The 21,384-nt window shown below is 36.5% G+C and overlaps 1 protein-coding gene across 4 annotated transcripts; it reads left to right on the forward strand.

Moving 5' to 3' along the window:
- The first annotated feature begins 42 nt into the window (after positions 1-42).
- On the forward strand, positions 43-21,100 carry LOC145991558 (uncharacterized). 4 transcript variants are annotated; one of them, XM_083127597.1, is made up of 3 exons: positions 43-153; positions 13,945-14,383; positions 19,509-21,100. In XM_083127597.1, exons 2-3 carry the CDS (start codon positions 13,974-13,976, stop codon positions 20,425-20,427), a joined length of 1,329 nt encoding a protein of 442 aa, XP_082983723.1. In that variant the 5' UTR covers positions 43-153; positions 13,945-13,973; the 3' UTR covers positions 20,428-21,100. The 4 variants fall into 4 exon arrangements, with proteins under 4 accessions (XP_082983723.1, XP_082983720.1, XP_082983721.1 ...); XM_083127594.1 differs by lacking the exon at positions 43-153 and adding an exon at positions 223-953; XM_083127595.1 differs by lacking the exon at positions 43-153 and adding an exon at positions 223-944.
- The last annotated feature ends 284 nt before the right edge of the window (positions 21,101-21,384 follow it).

Here is a 21,384-nt window from a genome sequence, read left to right on the forward strand (position 1 = left end):
AAATCTTCACTCGTGGTAGCAGTCAGGCGGAGATCTGTGTATATTTCCTGCACCAAAAACTAGCGAAGCAGTAACAAAACAAGCTGCGAGAATTATAACCAAAAAACTAAAGGAAGTGATATAAAATGTCATAGATTTCCAGCTGATAACCGTGTAAGTAAACAGTCGATTCGTGCTAGTGATCGAGAACATAATATTAATATTAAAAATGCGAGAGTGTGCAGTGCCCATTTTTGTAAAGAAGACTATGTGCGAGATCTAAGAGCAGAACTTCTGTGTTTGCCAACAGAGAAAATTACTGAAGCCAACTGCAGTGCCATCACTAAAATTACACCATATTACTTCAGTGCAAAATAAAAGAGAATGTGTTGTAGCAAATTCTCCTGAACCTTCCTCTTCAAAACATGAATCATTTTTAGGATGTGCTGATAAAGACTGTGGAGATGTACGCTACGAAAGGTGTGAAATAAGGAAACGTTCCTTAAATAAGCTAAATACTATGTCGCCGAAAAAAAGAGAAATAGACGTAGGTACAGAAACTGCTAGCAATGCTTCGTTGTTGGAAAACACTATTCATCGCTTACAGAAGAACAACACACGTTTACATAAAGAAATTAATAAGTTAAAGATTAAGAACAAGCTCTTGCAACTTGCTTTAACCAAAAAAACTAAACAAGTTCAAAATCTTCAACATAACCTGACCGATAATGTAACAAGAAAACTCACGAATATCTTGGGGAAAGTGTTCAGTGACACTCAAATACAATACTTAGTACACGGTAAAACGAAATCCCTATGGACTAAAGATGATATAAGCAAAGCGTTGACTCTTCGAGCCGTTTCAAAAAAATGTTATGTTTATTTGAGAAATACAGTTGGTATACCTTTACCTGGACTTTCTACGTTAAGAAGATGGGTGTCGAATTCATTTCGTTGCCGGCCAGGTATATTAGGTGATGTTTTGCAATTGATGAAATATGTGTGAACTCTCTCTAATTGTAAATCACATTACATTAATAATTTGTTTAAAAGTTTGTTTTATTTAATTTCGTATTAATTATGTTCGGGTCTCTGAGTTCCATATTTTCGGAAATTTTACGTACAGGAGGATGACGAAGTAGAGTGTAAAATTGACATTTCGTGCTACAAAATTTGTGTTGTAAATAAAACACCAAACCTTGAAAATGCAAGTCCAGTTTGTAATTTCAATAAAATGTTATTTTTTCGATATCAAAGTGAGGTTGAACAAGTTACCGTTCTGATAAGTTACAGTTGTGTGAAATCGTTTTGCGTATTAAAAGCTATAATACGTGTACGTGCAAGCGAAGAGCGAAAGTGTACAAATACGAATGCAACACCCTTAACTAGCCGAACCTACTCGAAACTGGATGCTAAGAACACCAAACCTAATTCACCTAACCTACTAATTCAAGCGTACATAAAGGGATTTACGAACACACAAAAAATTTAGCTCATTGATAATATTAAGCAAAGCCAAAGCGAGATGCAAAGGACAACACGGTAAACTCACGTATAGTCAGGAGAATGTTGCCACTATTGCTGCATTTTTTTGGGTACTTGTTTACTATCCTTTGGACACATTTATTTATTTTTACAGAAGAAACTACTTACTGTAATAAGTTCTTGTAGCATTGTCGAACATCGGGAAGGTGTTTTGTGTGATGTGGGAATGTTTCATAGCTGAAATTCATGTTGTTTGTTGAAAATTAATTCTCCGGCGGAGAATAGCTAGCCCCACGAACCATTGGCACGTGGATAGGTTAGTTCTGTTAGGTTAGGAAACATAGTTAAAATTTGGTGTCGTGTTAGTATCAGGATCTAGAAATTGGAAATAATTGCGAACCATTGGCACGTGGTTAGGTTAGGAAACATAGTTAAAATTTGGTGTCGTGTTAGTATCAGGATCTAGAAATTGGAAATAATTGCGAACCATTGGTGCTAGCCCCACGAACCATTGGCGCGTGGTTAGGTTAGTTCGTTTCAGGCAAGCGAAAAGGCCTATCAGAAAGACTTACTGGTAATGTGAAAAATTGCAATTAATTTCATCAAAACAGCTTTGATACACCTTCAGGAATGTTCCGCAAAGCAGATACGTAAGTACGAATGTCAAAAATTGAAGAAACTAAGTAGTTATAGGTGTCCGAAGGATAGTAAACAATTACCGTAATAATGCCTTTAAGGATAGGGCGTGAGATGTAGAAGTCCCTAACATGACAACGGCAATCTACTTCTGCCATACATAGAGTCATATAGTACACACGTACCGAAATCTTGTCATGCGATTTTGTGTGTAATGAAGAGATTATCACCCTGCAATCTAAACTTGGGCCAAATTACGAATTCAAATGACATAATTAATTCTTCAGAGAATAGTTTTTCTATTAATAATTAATTCTTCAGAGAATAACTAACTAACTCTCTAGCCTTCTTAAACCCGAAGGTTCATGGCTGCAGCAACACAGGCCTTCCATCTGTCCCTATCTTGAGCAAGATCTATATCTTCAGAGAATAGTTTTTCTATTAACTCTGTCCATTTAATTGATAATCATTAATTAGATTTAATTAGATGTTCACTGACATTAGGTTAATAATGTTGATAATTATATTTCTCCCTTGTACATGTGACATTTAGAACAGGTTAAGATAATATATCTGAAGCATAAATGAAAATATAGCAAATAAGTTACAAGAAATCAGAATGAAGGACTGTACAAGGGTATGAATCGTTAAATAGTTAAATTTTATTTTTGGACTTTGTCTTGGATTTTCCTATTACATTTCCAAATACATTTTAGTCATCTATAACCAAGAAAAACTATTCTATATGCCGAGCTCGTGGCACAAGTATATAGTTCGTCAACTACACCACAAAGAGCTTACTGTTTTAAAGAAAATTTTCCACGAAAGGAGAGTATGACATCCATTGTTTACACTGAGTAGAAAGGTACAAAATCATTCACATTATATTTGTAACGTGTAGCAGTTCCACGTTACAAATGTGTATATAAACTTAATATTTTTCTTTGTTTGGTACTTAAAATGTTTGTGTGTTAATGGTTAATTACCAAGAAAAGTGAAACACACCTCATATATAGACTATACATCCTGATGTTAAATGTAAGTTCAAAGAGTTTGTTTCTTTCTGCCAGCAAGCTGAACTGGAATTTCTTTATCAGTGACAACAATGCGAGAAAGCAATCACTATTGTGTAGAAGCCAGGCAGACTCAACTTTATGTAAATGTTGAAACCGGGGAAAAGACGAAAGATTAGGCTGTCTTCCCCACGCTATATCTGTCGTGTCCCTTGGCGGACAATAATTTAATTAATATCATATTAATCCCTGATTTTTTTACTGCAAGACGGTGTAATCAGAATTTAGTTACGTTAAGGTAAACAAAAGTTATGCCCGCGCAAGACAAAACCTGTATTTAAAAACATTTGCTTAACATTTTAACGTTGTAAACTTTCTTTCTTTTCTTTGTTGTCTTTTCGCGTGGCCGTTGCAGGGAGAGAGGGGAGTTGGAAGAAGCCATACTCCCTAGTCAAATTAAATGCTGAGTGTAACAATTAAAATTATATTGCATATTTAATATTCACAAAAGGTTAAAAATAGTAATTTCTGCATGTAGCTAATTATGTCCCTCATTGATATTTTATTAATATGTATTTTATTGTAATGTAAAATTGATGTTAAGATAAAAGTTGGTAAATCCTTCACGGCACCGAGAAATGCTATATAAGCAGCGAAGCTCGGTGGCCCGTGGCCTTTGTATTCGAACTCCAGATAAATACGGAACTCGTATTACCGTCTTTTCTTTTCACACCCGTATTTCTGCGCTTACTTCCACGTCGCTACTAGGAATTAGGTTATTCTGGATTATCGTTAGGACAATTACTTAGCTCTTCTGGTCAGAAGGCTTATGTTCTCTCGGTTCTATGCTCCTGGTCAGGAGATATAATTGAGAGGATTGTGATTGTCGTAGGATATACCAGAATTCGGGATCGGTCGATAGACTGTTAGTAGTCAACGTTTGTGTCCCTGGTCAGGGAACACCTTTTCTTATTCTGTGGTCACGGATTAATTTTCAGTTCTCTGGTCAGAGGCTGAAAAGAGAAAAGGAAGTTGGATACTTAACTGAATATCGACAGAACCTAGTGGGAATAAGGATTGTTGATTGCTTATAGAATCTTGGTCAAGATCTATAAGTACATTGAGAACCTTTGACCTAGAATTACGAGGGACCTTACATCGAGGATTGAAGAAGCCGGAATAACCCGAACCTTGAGCCGAGGAGACTCAAGCCCCGAAGAGATACTGAGTGTGAAGCCGAGGCTCAATAGACCCATCAAACCAAGTACGATCCAGGGCGGACCGTTACAAGTGGCGCTGCAACGTTTGGGGCTCGAAGTATATATCCGGTGGTTCTTCTGAAATTACGAAACATCGAGATGGCAACAAGAAAGTCTAAGCGCAATTCATTGCCAACAATTGTAGAGGAACACGGAATTTTGCACTTTGATTGTTGCTCCGATGATGATGAAGATAAGGGGGCATTTAGGTGCATTTCCTGCAGCCAGTGGAAGCATTTCGTTTGTGAATTTGAGGCTGAATTTGTGGAAGGGCAAAATTTAAATGCCGTCGGGTGTAAAGGTTGCCAGGGCGATGAAGATGAGAATAAGGAACCTGCTATTGAACTTCCTCCGTGGTTGATAGTTTGGTCCGAAATGGAAGAGAAGAAAAGAAAAAAAGAAAAAGCATAAAAGAAGAAAGGAAACGTGAAATAGAAAAGGCTGCAGAGGTGAAAGCTCGGAAGGCTGAAGAGAAAGCTAAAAAAGTCGCTGAAGAGAACAGGTGGCAACAGTTCTGGAGTATATTAAGAGAAGAGAAAGCAGAAGAAGAAAGAAAGCGGCAAGAAGATAAAGCCGAAGAAGAAAGAAAACGACAAGAAGAGAAAGCGACAGGAAGAGAAAGCCGAAGAAGAAAGAAAACGACAAGAAGAGAAAGCAGAAGAAGAAAGACAGCGACATGCTGATAGATCGGAAAATGAAGAACGGTGGAAACAGCTGTATGAAACTCTAAGCAAGGAACAGTCCCAAAATAATGAGAAGTGGGAGGTACTCAACACAACGCTTACAGTTGAGCGAGAGCGTGAAATAGAAGGAATTACTCGTTCCATGGACACTCTGGGAGTGAGTGTAACCGAGATTAAGGAACAAATGACTGCTTATCTAGGGAAAAATGAGGAAGTAAGTTCTAAGGTTGCTGAGTGCTTTGAGAGGTTAGAGAATTTTGGTGAAGAACTACGTCAAGGAGAGAGTAAGGTTTCCTCTTTTTGTGAAGAGATAAATACTAGTATCTCCAGCTTCCGTGAAGAAGTAACCCACAACGTAACCAGCGTTCGTGAAGAAGTTAATAACATTAAAAAGAATAACATTTGTGTGGCCACCGAGTTACGTCAGCTGAAATTAAACGTGGAACAAAACATAAGCTCCCTGAGAGACAGGCTTCAAGGACTTAACGTAGATCCATCTCAACAAGAAACCGCTGTTAAGTCACCTTATGGCTTTAATAACCATCAGTCAGCTGGAGAGACGTCAGATTACGTCGGGTGTGAGGGTGCACGCAGACCTCCGAGTAAGAGAAAGATCTCGAGGAAGAATAATGTTAGGCCCACAGTGGAAGATCCAAATGTTCATGGTTTGGAAGAAATAATTAATCACAGTAAAATGGTGACCTCCATTGGTAACACTGATGCTGGTAGGTTTAAAAAAACGTCGAAAAGAGAAAAAAATCGGAAGAGAACTTCTTGTGATTCCTCCTCCGAGGACGAAAGACCACCGGGAAGGATTCGTCATAAGAGGCGAAGACGCGGAAGGTACTCAACTCCATCTTCTTCAGATTCGGAATTTGATAAAAGGATCGAAGGACGATATGGAAAATTACCTCGGATATCTGACTTAAATCAACTCCCTAAGTTCAGTGGTAACATTGAAGCTCAGAGTGCACAGAAGTATTTGAAGGAACTAAATGTTAACTTTGAGCTTATGCAAGTTCCACAGAAATATCGTCTCCAGTTACTATCCAGATTGTTTACCGGACAAGCCGACCATTGGTTCCAGGCCCATTACGAAGAGTTTAGGGACTACAATGGGTTTTGTAAAAAGTTTACTGCTACGTTTGCTTCAGAGGAAGCAAAACAAAGACAACTGGACGTCTTGAGAAATAGAAAGTACTATAAAGGCCAGGGTCAAACCATGGAAGAGTATGCGTGGGGAATCTATGCTGGTTTTAAGAATCTTTCTCCAGTACTCATAGAAAGTGAAATCGTGAATATGATAATCAGACAGTTGTCTTATAAAGTCAGACAGCTTTGCCTCGTTAACCCACCGAAGACAATGGAAGAGTTAGCAGCGTTTCTGAAAAGATATGAAGTGAATGAAGAGTCCGAAAGCTGGAGAGCAGATTGGTTCAAGAGAAATGAAGCTGGGAACAGTAATAATGGAAGGTTTAGAAACCAGCAACCACTGCAGAGAAATACAGCAGTAAGACAAGTCGTCCGAGAAAACCACGGCCCTGCGGGGAGAAACTTTAACAACGACGTCCGTAACGACGAGGAACCAATGACAGGTAATAATGGTTACCGTCAAACTAGGGAATTTAGAGGAAGGACGTGGTATAGGAGTCGGCCTAATATACCAGAGCCCAGATCTGATCCCGAGACGAGAGCACCAGAAGGAGGTTACGTCGAGAGAAGAAGAAACTCTGCATCTCCTCCTCGAAGAAGAGTCTACAATTCTCCTAACCGGCAATTCGTGACTTCAGGATCTCAGACATATGAATCCGAGTTACCGAGAACCTTTGAACAACAACAAGCGCTTGAGCAGACTCGTCAGTACTATTGGAGTGCTCCAGTAGTTCCCACTAACCAAGGTTCAAATAGGAATCTTGCTTAAGTTCCGTTCCGCTTAGAAAAGGAAGCCAGAGTAAACATCTCTGTGTTGGATAAGTGGAGTGCCAGTGAAGATAAAATTATGGAAAAAGTTGAAGAATGTCAATTCTTGTCCAAGAGTGAACAGGATAGTTTGTTCCATTTGCTTATGAAATATCACCACGTATTTTCACAAAGACCTACCTGTGGTAAAGATGTTTATTGTGAGATATGGATGAAGGATTTTGAACCAGTGTTTAGGAATCCATATGCGATCCCAGTGGCCTAGCTAGAAGCTTTAGAAAAGGAGCCTGTAGATCGAGTTAACTACCAGAACCTAAAGAAGTTCACCTGTTCCCAGGAACGACGAAGAGAAATACTCGGAGAAAGCCAGATTTCTTGTGACTAGTGTGGAACCAAAAGAGATGCCAGTGAATTGCTATGAACATTAAGTGAAGTTTGAAAATTTTCACAATTTTTCTGTGAAAGAGAAAATTGTTCAAATTTTCTCGTAGGAAGCGGGGCAATTGTAACGTGTAGCAGTTCCACGTTACAAATGTGTATATAAACTTAATATTTTTCTTTGTTTGGTACTTAAAATGTTTGTGTGTTAATGGTTAATTACCAAGAAAAGTGAAACACACCTCATATATAGACTATACATCCTGATGTTAAATGTAAGTTCAAAGAGTTTGTTTCTTTCTGTCTTTATCGGTGACAACAATGCGAGAAAGCAATCGCTATTGTGTAGAAGCCAGGCAGACTCAACTTTATGTAAACGTTGAAACCGGGGAAAAGACGAAAGATTAGGCTGTCTTCCCCACGCTATATCTGTCGTGTCCCTTGGCGGACAATAATTTAATTAATATCATATTAATCCCTGATTTTTTACTGCAAGACGGTGTAATCAGAATTTAGTTACGTTAAGGTAAACGAAAGTTATGCCCGCGCAAGACAAAACCTGTATTTAAAAAAATTTGCTTAACATTTTAACGTTGTAAACTTTCTTTCTTTTCTTTGTTGTCTTTTCGCGTGGCCGTTGCAGGGAGAGAGGGGAGTTGGAAGAAGCCATACTCCCTAGTCAAATTAAATGCTGAGTGTAACAATTAAAATTATATTGCATATTTAATATTCACAAAAGGTTAAAAATAGTAATTTCTGCATGTAGCTAATTATGTCCCTCATTGATATTTTATTAATATGTATTTTATTGTAATGTAAAATTGATGTTAAGATAAAAGTTGGTAAATCCTCCACGGCACCGAGAAATGCTATATAAGCAGCGAAGCTCGGTGGCCCGTGGCCTTTGTATTCGAACTCCAGATAAATACGGAACTCGTATTACCGTCTTTTCTTTTCACACCCGTATTTCTGCGCTTACTTCCACGTCGCTACTAGGAATTAGGTTATTCTGGATTATCGTTAGGACAATTACTTAGCTCTTCTGGTCAGAAGGCTTATGTTCTCTCGGTTCTATGCTCCTGGTCAGGAGATATAATTGAGAGGATTGTGATTGTCGTAGGATATACCAGAATTCGGGATCGGTCGATAGACTGTTAGTAGTCAACGTTTGTGTCCCTGGTCAGGGAACACCTTTTCTTATTCTGTGGTCACGGATTAATTTTCAGTTCTCTGGTCAGAGGCTGAAAAGAGAAAAGGAAGTTGGATACTTAACTGAATATCGACAGAACCTAGTGGGAATAAGGATTGTTGATTGCTTATAGAATCTTGGTCAAGATCTATAAGTACATTGAGAACCTTTGACCTAGAATTACGAGGGACCTTACATCGAGGATTGAAGAAGCCGGAATAACCCGAACCTTGAGCCGAGGAGACTCAAGCCCCGAAGAGATACTGAGTGTGAAGCCGAGGCTCAATAGACCCATCGAACCAAGTACGATCCAGGGCGGACCATTACATATTTGTGAAATATTAAATTGAACGAAGTAGTAAAACTTTATTAATGGGCATTATATTTATTTCATACAATGCTCAATATCGTGTACATAATGTTATAAAACCGGAATATACATTTTATTCAAAAAGTGTAATTTTCTTTACTGTCGTTAGAAGGCAATTACGTGATATTTTACTATCTTGTCTTGGCGATTAGCCCAAAGTGGCAGAAAAGTGGAGTGAAACAAATAAACAAAATAAATCGATGAAACGATCATTTCCTTTTTAACTCTTTCATTCATGCAACTCTTCTTTAGCATGTTAAAATTATAGTATACAATGATTATAGAATGAAGACATGGTAAATGAGAACATGCGCAACTATCTTTGTAACACATCGATCAGAAAGTTTGAAAAGTATGGATTTTCACAATACGTTTGCGAGTTTTCAATTATGTTACTACTAGTGCTAGGTTTTTGGGGCTATTCGTGGATGGTCATACTATCCCGAATGGTTTTGGGGGCTATGCGTAAATAGTTTTTAGGGCCATGCGGGAATTTTTCTGTTAAGAACGTTGAAACACAACGCTAGTCAAGATTTGCCCGCCATTTTGCGTGTTCAGGAACCGAGAAAAGGACAAACAATAATTACTCGATATGTCGACAGTATATACTAATTTCGTTAAAAAAAGCGAAATTCCTTGTTAAACAATGTTTCGCAATGCAGAATAGGTAAGTACGAATGTAAAAAAGTAGAGAATGAACAAGTTAGAGCGATTTCCCGCATATGATAGTTTTACCCTACATTCATTCCCACGCTTCTACGATATTTACTGTCGCTTGTCGACGGAGAATATCTTGTCCATGAGAAGTGCGTAAGGTAATTTTCAAGTTGATTTTTTCAACATAAATAACTTTTTTTCAAGTTCAAACAGTGCTGATTACTTTAAGGAAGGTTCAAATTTTGTGTGACAATGATTTCCAAAATTCTACAATAATTAGTCTTTGTGCTAGGAGAAATCATAAAACAATCGGAACCATTACCGTTCTGGCTAAAGTTGCCATCAGAATATTAAGTTACAGTACCCGTACATTTTATTCCATTGCTCTGCATACCCCTCACTTCATGTACTTTTTTCTAGTACCAGTAATTATATTTTTCTTGTGCAGGGTTATCAGATAACAAGCTTTAAAAGGAGGACATTTTTAGATTTGACAAAATGTTTTACAGAAACATGATAAAATATTTTTACACCGTTTCAGTAAAAATATTTTTACACCGTTTCAGTATAACTAATAATAGCATGCATATATGGATATATCACACACATACACATAGCCAGATAATAAAGGATCGTCAAGAGTATTTAGACTATACTGAAATACCTTAATTAGCAACTGAAATTAATATACCTAGTGGACAATAAGACATTCTGCCTTGAAGTTGATTGTCCCAGGCATAAGTCGGGAAACCGTTTTTGTGTAAGTCATCGTCACTAAAAAAAAAAACATGTGTGTTTCAGCACGGTTCATCAAATCGCTGATCGACACACTTCTCCACTACAATGTAACAACTAAGAATACAGCAGTTAAATATTGCTGTTTATTTCTGAATTCTGAAAACACATGAAAAGAAGCTGTGGTGACTTTCATATTGTTACCTATTGTTAGAAACTTATGGCTCACAGTGAGCGGTAAGGATGTCGAATCGACCCTTCTTAATAGAAATATGTATGATATATCGTTGGAAAGGGTATGAATCAAGGATTACAAAAATATAAAATTTAAGGTGAGGAAACAATTGGAAGTGGGAAAAAAGTAGTATTAATTGCCCCCCGATTCCAGGCTCCACCCCTGGCGTATTGACCTACCGCTACCGTGACCCCGCCTTTTTCTATAGAGCCTTTGAATAAAAACATGATAAAATAGGAATTAAAACATGATTTAAAAAAAGTTGAATCCTAGTGGGAATTTGCATATATATTCATGTTGAAAACCATAGTTCAACCTGGCAAAACTGTGTGTTTACAACATGGATTAGGTTCAAGGAAACCAGCTAGGGTAGGTAATGTAGTAGTATTTTTTTTATTATTTCATAGAAATGTAACTTCAAATTTAGAAATGCACAGTGGCAATTCGAAGTGTGAAATATATACTATTAGTGCACAATATTTGTTTTTTTATGTTCAAACGGTAAAACACAAGGTTCGATTATGCAGTCTAGCCCAGTGAGCCACAGTAGATATCACAAATGCTTTGAAATCAAAATTTTGTGCAACGGCGTGGTGGCAACTACAGAAGAGACTAAAACCTCAGACAGTTTATCTTTTTTTGGAAGAAAAATTTATTGTCATTGTGCTTGCAATTGAGAGTGTTGTATTTTCTAACTTTGAAATTGAACACCGGGTGCGAATTTACAATACCGGAAGCATCTCCAAATTTTTTCATATTCATTATACTTATTAATTTTGGCCTCGTAATCACGTATCTGAAGTTAAATTGTGGGGGTCACGTCTGGAAATTTGAAAATAAGCTGAATTAAGTGGTTTTTGGTTATTTTTTTTTTGAGCTATATGTGCATTGTTTTACGAACTAAATTTTAACTATGCTTGCCTAACCTTACCGAAAATGGTTCCTGGGGATATCAGAGAATAGTTTGCGGGCCAATTGCGAGCACATACATTAACGAAATGTTAGTTTTGAGCACTTAACTATCTTTTCATTTTTCTGTTCCGCCATTCTTTGCTCTGCAAGTAACAAAGCAACAGTGTGGCAACGCTGTAGACAGCATAACGAATGGGGAATGTCACTTGTTAATATCATCAAAAATGGTTCCCCTGTTTGTGTATGGAGAATGATTGCGGTAATTAAGAGTGTTATTTTACAACTTGTACACGTGTATGTACAATTTCTACACATCACGCCCAAATCTTAACTGCAGATACGTCATCAGGACTCGATATTTAGTGAGTATAAGAAGTAGGAAAGAAATTGGAGATCCTTCCTGTATTGTAAATTCTTACCGAACACCGAAACAATATTAACAATTATTTACAAATATAAAATTTTGTTGCGAATCTTTAAGTTGAAGCAGTTGTCTATAGCCCAAAAAAAGGATATTTCCCCATTTTCCTAAGAACCTGTCCGGACCATTTTTAGGACCAGAAAAAGAGAACCGTATTCTTGTGTTGCTAGTTAGGATAAATCATAAACTTAACATATACTTATTACCATGAAGTGAGGAATAACTTATCTCCATTACATGTCAGAATTTTCATTTTTATATCCGACCTTCATAATGCCTTCATCAGTATAGAAATTACATACATCACACTTAGTTGATATTAACCCTGGAATACCAAATCTTGTGTCAGAAATGTGAACACAAGACCCTCGTATATTTTACTACTTATTTTTTTCTATTTTAAAAGTATTATTTATTATTAATCTTATATAATTTTTGTTTTGTGTTTAGAAATATATATTTTAACATTTTTTTTAGTCCCATTATTTAAAAAATATATATATTTTCATCCGGGTCTTTGGAGGGGGGTGTGTGAAAAAAGTAGGTTTTTGGATTTATTATTTTTTTTAAATAACAAGAAACATTTTATGTGTTTCATAGTTATGTGTTTTAAAACGTATGTAATATCATGCAATACTAATTCAAAACCAATTTCACAAATAGAATTCGGTTAGGTTGAATATTACAGTTTAAAATGTTACAATTTGCAGAACAGGATGTTTCTACATGGAGAACGAATGCTCACATGCCTTGAACATATATTCCAGAGGTGGTTATTTTTAGCACGAACTATCCTTTCTTGAACTAAAATAAAGTGTAGATCTTTATTTGTTGGATTTATGTGCTTATCATCAGTCTAGCCAGCAACATCTGCATCAGCAATAGGCAAGATTCTGACCGACAGTGCTGGATTGCAAAAAGGGTAGATCTGCAATGGGAGGGACATCAACTGCTGGTGGTTTTACCCAATGCTTTCATTTTCTTTCCCTGCTTTCTCTATTCGGGTGACGAATCACATTCAGACTCTGTGTTGGATTCTTCATAACATTCATAATTTCTTGTACCATCATCATCATTACTTCACCTGTAATTTTCTAATCCTAGATCCAGTAGATATGTTGTCCTAATTAAATAGAGCATGATTTAAAGATGTATTTTATTTGGTAGCAAGTTTTAGTGCCTATTTTCTAGATTTTTGGTGCCTTTTTGCCTGCCTATTTTGATTTTTTTTTTTATCTCCTAGCACCCGATCTCTAATCATGACAAAAGATCACTCTTTAGATGGATTTAATCTCTATCCCCCAATTTTGAAAAGAAAATAGGAAGTTGTGTATGGAATTTTTTAAAAAAATAATATCAGGGTAATTTTAAAATTGGAGGTTTCCCCGCTCGATTCCTAATTGTTGCATCCTGAAAAAAAAAAGTTATCATAGTACACATACCTATATACGATCAAGCATTTCCAAGTTCCAACGATGGCAACAAAACCTTCTGACTCTGATCTCATATTTTCTTGTGATCAGTCTAGACCAAGCTTCCATTTTCTTCATCCTTCCGTCATCATATTCCTGACAAAATTGCCTTGGAAGAACTCCAGTGAAGAATAGCTCACTTGTGAAAGAAAGTTGCCTCCAAAAGCTTGGCAATGAACTCAGGCCCATAGGAGTTCAAAGGTGTTTTATTGAGCTAAGCTGTCCTGCCTTTTCTTTTACTCGTACACAGAGAACCCTGGAGTGTGGCAACCCCTCCTCTCCCATACTATCGGATTTCATATTAAACTTGTCTGCGTCTTTGTTTTCAGAACATCACATCTGCATTGTTGTCAGATGGATACTGCATTCTTGCATGGAAGTCAAGAGCACTGGAATGAAGTCACATACTTCTAGTAAACATTGCCTGAGTTTATTGTCTCGCAGAGATGACTTTCTATCCACATACACTATTACTGCCATAAGACACATTTCAAAACTTGCAAGGAAAAAAAATCATTTTCAAATACAATATTTGCAATAAACAATTTTTGCCTTCAATTTGAACACCATCTGATGCTTGTGTGTAAAATGTCTTTTCAGATTCCAAGTGTTCACCCTCATCAACACAGATGGAGTTCGATGAACACTCTTCAGTCCCACTACTGAATGCAGAGCCTGAATTCATCAGTTGCTCAGTCAAGAGTGAACCCCAAGATGTACTTTCTCATGAAGAGTCAGTCGAAAACACCTGGCAGCCATCATTATCATCATCAGTTATTAAATCCGAACCAAAGGATGAACAAATGAAAGTGGAACAACCAGGGGATGTTGGTGGTATCTCCTTCCACACATACTTGCAATCTGGTGCTGGGATGAGTGAGTTTTTACAGGAGGATAGTAAGGATTTGAATACAAGTGATGACATTGAACAACTTGAAGCTGTTGCGTTAAAAAATGTTCAGAGAGAGAAAGAGCCTGAAGATGTGGAAAAGAGTGAACTCACAATTGAAGATGAAGGTCCACTTTCAGAGACAGAAAGGTAAGTGCATGGAGAAACAACATACCACAATTCTTTGTTCATATTTCGTCAAAATTCCTCACCTTATATTGTTTAGTTGCATTAAAAATTGCTTCTTATGTACAGGGTGTACCAGAAGTAATAGGGCAACTGAAATGGTGAAAAGTGCACAACAGTAGAACCAAAAAAGTCCCAGTAAACATGGGGTCGCAAACAAACTGTTTGCGAGATAATTGCAAATGTATTGCTATGATCCGCCATTAACTTCATTGTGCACATCGTATGCTTGTCTCCTTGTGCACTCAGAGGTTTCTTTGTTTCAAACTGAACACTGCCAAGCGGGTGTGTTTTAAACAGACCATACATCCTGTACAGAACCGAAGGCATAACAGGCACCCCAAAAGTTGCACATTCACAAAGATAGTCAGCACCTCAGGGAACATGGGACCTTCGCACATGGTGTGCGACCAGGTAGGCCTGCAAACATTCTGCCTACATTCAAGTCCGTGGTGGATCATAATAATACATTCACAATTATATCGTAATCATGTTTACTGAGGCTTTTTTGCTTCTACTATCATTTTCACCATTTCAGTTTGCGCTATCACTTCCAGTACACCCTGTATGAATAAAGGCATTGCATTTATGCAAATAGAAATTAGGATTTCAAGTGCATCTCCCTCCCATCTTTAAAAAAATATGTGTATATATTCAGGGTGTATCATAAGTAATAGTGTAAACTGACACAGTTGAAAGTACACAATAATAAAAGCAAGAAAAGTCTCAGAAAACATGGGTCCTCAAACGAGCCATTTTCGAATGTGTGGTTACAAGCCGCCACCGACTTCATTGCTTGTAAACATCGTCCTAGTTGGTAAAATGCTAATAAAAAAGCAAGAAAAGTCATTCAAGATCTCATTGCTTTTATTGAACATTCTACTTACTTTAACAAAGGTTAGTATGTTACATGTTACAAATACTGTACACTCGTACCTGTTGAGGGAGGTGTTCAAAGTGTCGTCCTTGCATCTAGATGCAATTACTGTATGCAATTCCGCATTGAGTTTTGAATTATTTCAAACACCCCTGGTTCATTTCAGGATTGGTCACAAGCATGTACAATTCTCTGTACTGATTGTATCCATCCTGTTTGATTACAACGCCACCTCTCGGAAATGTTCTGTTTTATAAACAAAGAGCAAACCTCGGAATGTGCAAGGAGTAAAGCACCCGGTATTTACAAAATGCAATCAGTGACTGCTTCTAACTACACATTCGCACACATTATTAGCATTTTACCAAGTAGGATGACATTTACAAACAATGAAGTCAGTGGCAGCTTATAACCACACATTTGCAATTATCTCAAAAACAGCTCGTTTGCGGACCCAATGTTTACTGAGACTTTTTTTGCTTCTATTATCGTGTACTTTCAACTGTGTCAGTTTGCGCTTTTACTTATGATACACCCTGTATATATAGAAGCTTTACAAGTCAGTGGCGGTCCCTCCATGGAACAGAGGGAGCAGGCTGTTCCCTCCCACTTATCGCCTTTTTGAGCTATTTAAATTATTTATATTAACATAATAAGAATACTTCTTTCTCCCGAAATCAATGTTTTCAAAAGTAACCTCGAAGAAAAACTTTCACAGTGGCTGGACGTTTGGTTACTTCACCTATCCTCATCACATAGACAGCCTCATCCTTCCACCCTATACGGTCTGACACAGAGTATTTCCGACCACGCGCAAAAGTAAATGTTTCCCACGGAAGCTGAACTCCCTAGCTGTTCTCCGAGAGATATAGTGGGTTCGTTTTTCTTCGAGTTTTTGCTATGTACTGAAGTTTAATTGCATCATAGTGACACTTTTGAGTGTAATAAGTGTATAATTTGCTATCTCGTTACCAACTTGCATCGGACATTCATAACAAAGTGGAAAAATCTTCTACAGTCTAAGCGTCTGCTAAATGTCTTAAGTTACCGTGGCTAAACGCTGTGAAAAATCTTCTGAAGGAACAGGTCCAGTCCACCTGTTCCACCAGCCCCTAGACCAATGTTTCAATGCATGCAGCATCAGGACAAAAAAGCCAATGTTTCATGATCAACCGGATGAAGGCGAAAGCTTTTTGTTCATTGAACTTTGCAGAAAAGACAGCAAACCAACACCTACCCTAACTGAATTAAAAAATAAAACAAAATTGTACACAAGGCATTTTCAAACGTGTTACTATAACTCTGTAAAATGATTAGCTGGATATTCTTCCATTGACAAATTATATTGTTGTCCTCGTTTGTTCCTGAGAAGGGAGTCTGGAACAATTCGGGTTTTGTCACATTAACAACTTCTACAAATCTAGCGGACGTCATGAAAAAAAACTTCGTCATCTGTATACCATTATTGCACGAGGACGTTTGAATTACAAGAATACTGAACTCTATGAAAAAAACATCTACTTAATAATCTACAAATAAAGAGATGAAACAGGTTCCAACAAAACATTTTTTTTTCTCTGATCACTCAAAAATTCCTTTTTTAAACTTTTCTTTGTTGCGTATCAACAATTTTTTTATTAATGTTTTCTTTATATTATATCATATTTGCTTTAAAATTATTATTGTCATATAATTTTATTGTACCTCATGTGTCAGTTCTGACAATTTGTAATATAGCCTATGTATCGTATATTTTTTTTATTTCAATAAAGGTTGAATTTTACTGTACGTATTATACTGAATTTCTACTGAATCTTATTGAGATACCCATGGAAGGGGGGGGGGGGGTGTAAAACAACAAAAAAATAATATATCGTGGTACTTACTTCAGCTAGAAAGTTCATCTTGTATGGATTTAAAATCTCTTTTATTGAACTTTTCTGTGATCTGTAACACGACCATATTCAGAAAAACAAAATTTGAGTTTTTCCAAAAAAGTTTTTTTTTGAAAATCAAATCTGAAAGAAACCATTTTTTTTTTAAAAAAAAATGTAAATGAAATACAACCTTTTGTAAATACGTGTGCAAAATTTTATGATGAGACATTTAACACATGGTATGTTTAAATCTTTATTATTTTTATTTCATGACTTTTCTTAAAAAGCCAACATGGCTCAGGTCACGAAGCCTAAGACAGATTCTACAAGAATTCAACTTAGAGAAGTAGAAACCTTCCACCATTGGCCTTGAAACACAATCCATGCTGAACTCAATCAGAAATGATTTATTTGCTTATTAATGAAGAATAGGGAAAACTTATTTGTTTCAATTGTGATTATAGAAAAAGCCAAATTCAGTGAAGCAATACAAAGAGCAGGTTGTAAGATCCTATCTAGGGAATCAGAAAATATGAATAGTTTTCAGCAAATAAGTCATAGTCCAAGACCAGGCTTTGGTTCTGTAGGAAAGTTTGAGTATAGAGAATGTTTTTTTGAGTATAGAGAATGTTTTTTCACCAATGCTTAGTAGGTGCCTTGGGAAGTATTTTTGACTTGGGTGGACATCCGCCACCTGGTACATTTTTCCCGCTATAATGTCATCAAAGATGGTGGCCACTTGATCACAAAACTGCTCATATCTCTGTGAATACTTGACCGATTTTGATGGAAATTGAGGTAGTATGTTGTAATTTCTATTTAGAAGGTAAATGAAGATATTAGTGCAATGTAATTCACCGGATCTTCCAAATATCTCACAAGAATATTCATGGAATCCCCTCTCCTTAATAGAACATATAAACATAAAGTTAAAAGTATTGTGCATAAAATAGTAACTTTGTTGCTTTCTGAAGGAGTACCTTTTCTAACTGGAATTAATGTTTGATTCTTCAATATTGTAGCACACGGAAATCTAGAGTAATTGTGTTATAAGTAGGGCTCGGAAGTTGAGGAAATATCCTTTTTTTCCCTAGTGTCCGAAAACGAGGCCCAACATAATATATGTTCATTTTGGGTCATTGTAGGCCAGAAAAAGGTGAGTTTTATTTGTCCTTTTTTGTCTTATTGGTCCTTTTTTAGCCTTTTTTTTTTTTTTGCAAATTCACCTTCTTTCGACTATGTTTTACTACCCATTCTCAATTCGAATCATCATCAGTTCATCACCTCTTAAACATCCTTTCTGTAGTAAAGAAATATATATATATATATATATATATATATATATATATATATATATATATATATATATATATATATACATACACCCAACTGAGGTAAGGTTTCCGAAGTCCTATTTCTGTAACCCTAGTGTGGTTAGGCCAAATATGATTTTTCAAATTATATTAATCTAAAAAATATATAATGTCTGAAAGAAGATGCATTTCATTCATATTGTTTTTTCGCATTGTGTATTCCATACCACCAGAAATTTGTATTTTTTTATGCATTAAATATGTAATTAAAACTGAAGTTATTAATTAATTTGGATCACATTTATATGTCCTTTTTTCCATTTTTAGGTTCTTTTTTTTATATTTTTAGGTCTTTTTTTGGCAATTTATAGGTCTTCAACTTTCGAGCCCTAGTTATAAGTTACTACAGTGAAACCCAGATTTTATACTTTCCTACATTATAGATTCAATTTTGATGGTCCCAACACTGCAAAATGTTACAAAATTTTCCTCGATTTTACATTTTCCTGCATTTTTAAGTTTTTTCACCATGGTTCCCGGAAAAACATAAAATTGAAGTACCACTGTATTTTGTGGAAGATTGTTTAAAGGAATTAAGTATTTTCTGAAATATCCTTTTGTAGAGTATCTATAATGACATTAATGTCCAATAGTGTAGGAAATGGAAATTTAGAGTAATTGTGTTATAAGTTGTGGTAGCTCAGTCGTTAGGGTGAGGGACCCGGGTTCGATCCCCACCAGGGGAGAATGGGAATTTTTAACACCTGTTCAAGTGGCTCCGGCACCCACCCATCATCGTATAAAGTGGGTACCTGGAGGAAACTCTGGAGGGTAAAGGTGGCCAGGTGGTGCTGATCACATCACCCCTACACACCTTCATGGCATGCACAGGGGAGCACTTTACTTTTTACTTTAATTGTGTTATAAGTTACTAGTTGGTAGAAGGTTCTTTAAAGATGAATGAAGTATTTTCGTAAATATCTTTTCGTAAAGTGTCTGTAATGATGTCTCGCTCCTTCCAGGTTATCACTGGAAAACACATCGATTAGAGGTACCTTTCAACAAGAATACTTAGATCATCTCACAGGGACTTACCCTGCTTCAAAGAACACTGGGACTAATTTAGAATCTACAAAGAAAAGAGAATATACAAAGCCTTCAAACTCTGACGGCTGTGCTATGTGCAACAACGGGAGTGATTGGTGTGATCACAAGTGTGAACTTGTGGTTCATATGCAAAATCATATTACAAAAAAGTCTTTTGTTTGTTCAACATGTAACAAAACATTTGCAGAGAAGAGAGGCCTTAAAAGACATTCAAGAATTCATACTGGAGAGAAGCCCTGCGTGTGTTCAACGTGTAACAAATCATTTGCATACAAGGAAGATCTTAGAAGACATTCAAGAATTCACACTGGAGAGAAACCCTATGTGTGTTCAACGTGTAACAAGTCATTTGCATACAAGTTAGTTCTCAACGAACATTCAAAAATTCATACTGGAGATAGGCCCTATGTGTGTTTAACGTGTAACAGAACGTTTGCAAGGAAAGGAGTTCTTAGAAATCATTTGAGAGTTCATACTGGAGAGAAGCCCTTCTTGTGTTCAACGTGCAACAAATTATTTAGCAGTATGTGGAATCTTAAACAACATTCAAAAATGCATAATATTGAAATACCTTTTGTGTGTTCAACGTGTAATGAATCATTTCCACTGGAAGAAGATCTTCAAAAACATTCAGAAGTTCACAGTATTGCAAAACCTTTTATGTGTTCTGTTTGTAACAAATCATTTACACAGAAGAGAGGTCTTAGGAGACATTCAAGGATTCACACCGGTGAGAAACCCTACGTGTGTTCAACATGTAACAAATCATTTACATACAAGGAAGTTCTGAGGAGACATTCAAGAATTCATAGAGATAAAGTTTCTGTGTTCTAGCATGTGTTTGATATGCAATAAATAATTTTTATAAATGGCAGATTTTTAAAAATGAGAATACTTTAGGGGAGAGAAAATACCCACTCCATAGAAAATAGGTACTGGCTGTCAACGGATCTGTGTGATGCACATGCAGGGTTCCCACACACCTGCTAAAACCTGGAAATCTCGGGGGAATTTGAAGAAAGTAAAAATTTCAGGGAAAATCAGCTAATTGATCAATGAGTCACATTGAAGTACATCTGAAGGGCTAGAATATGCTCCTACCTGTTGATTTTCTTCATACAAGCTGCTTTGAAGACATAGGCTTGTAACATATGTTTATTTTTAATTACAGATTAATTGATATTGTGTCCATGTGTAAATTTCTGTTTCTCAAAAGTGTGAAAATATTTGTTCTATATGCGGTATGTTTGGAATGTTGTTTTGTGCATTGCAGTACAGGTGGAAAAGGTGTTAACTCAGACAAATATCTGTACTGTAGTCCTTACTTACATGTGCACAGGGATTCTTCATTTAGTTTGATTTAAGAAAGTGAACTGATATGAATTATTTCCCAGTACTGATAAAACTACTGATAAAAAAATTTACTGAGCCACTGCAAAATTGCAAATGATTCTTGCAGAACATTCGTTCACCTCCTCAATTAATGTATGTACCCAAGTGATTCAATATGATGTACTTTAATAATGAACTGCTTATTTAAACATTTACTTCACAAAGCCATAACATACAAATTGTATTTTTTTTGTTCATAAAAGTAATAAAAAATGGCTAAACTTATCAGTAATATTACTGATACACAGATATGCCCATACCAATTGAGTTACAATTGGTTTGCTTCTGCTGGGTCGCCAGTTCTGTAGGCATCAAGGGGAGCTGATGCTACCAGCAAGTCTGCAGATGGCAACCTTCTCATCCACCTCGTTCTCTCTCTCTCTCTCTCTCTCTCTCCCT

This window comes from Lepisma saccharinum, chromosome 8, assembly GCF_977018435.1.
Source record: "Lepisma saccharinum chromosome 8, izLepSacc3.1, whole genome shotgun sequence".
Classification (NCBI taxonomy): Eukaryota; Metazoa; Arthropoda; class Insecta; order Zygentoma; family Lepismatidae; genus Lepisma; species Lepisma saccharinum.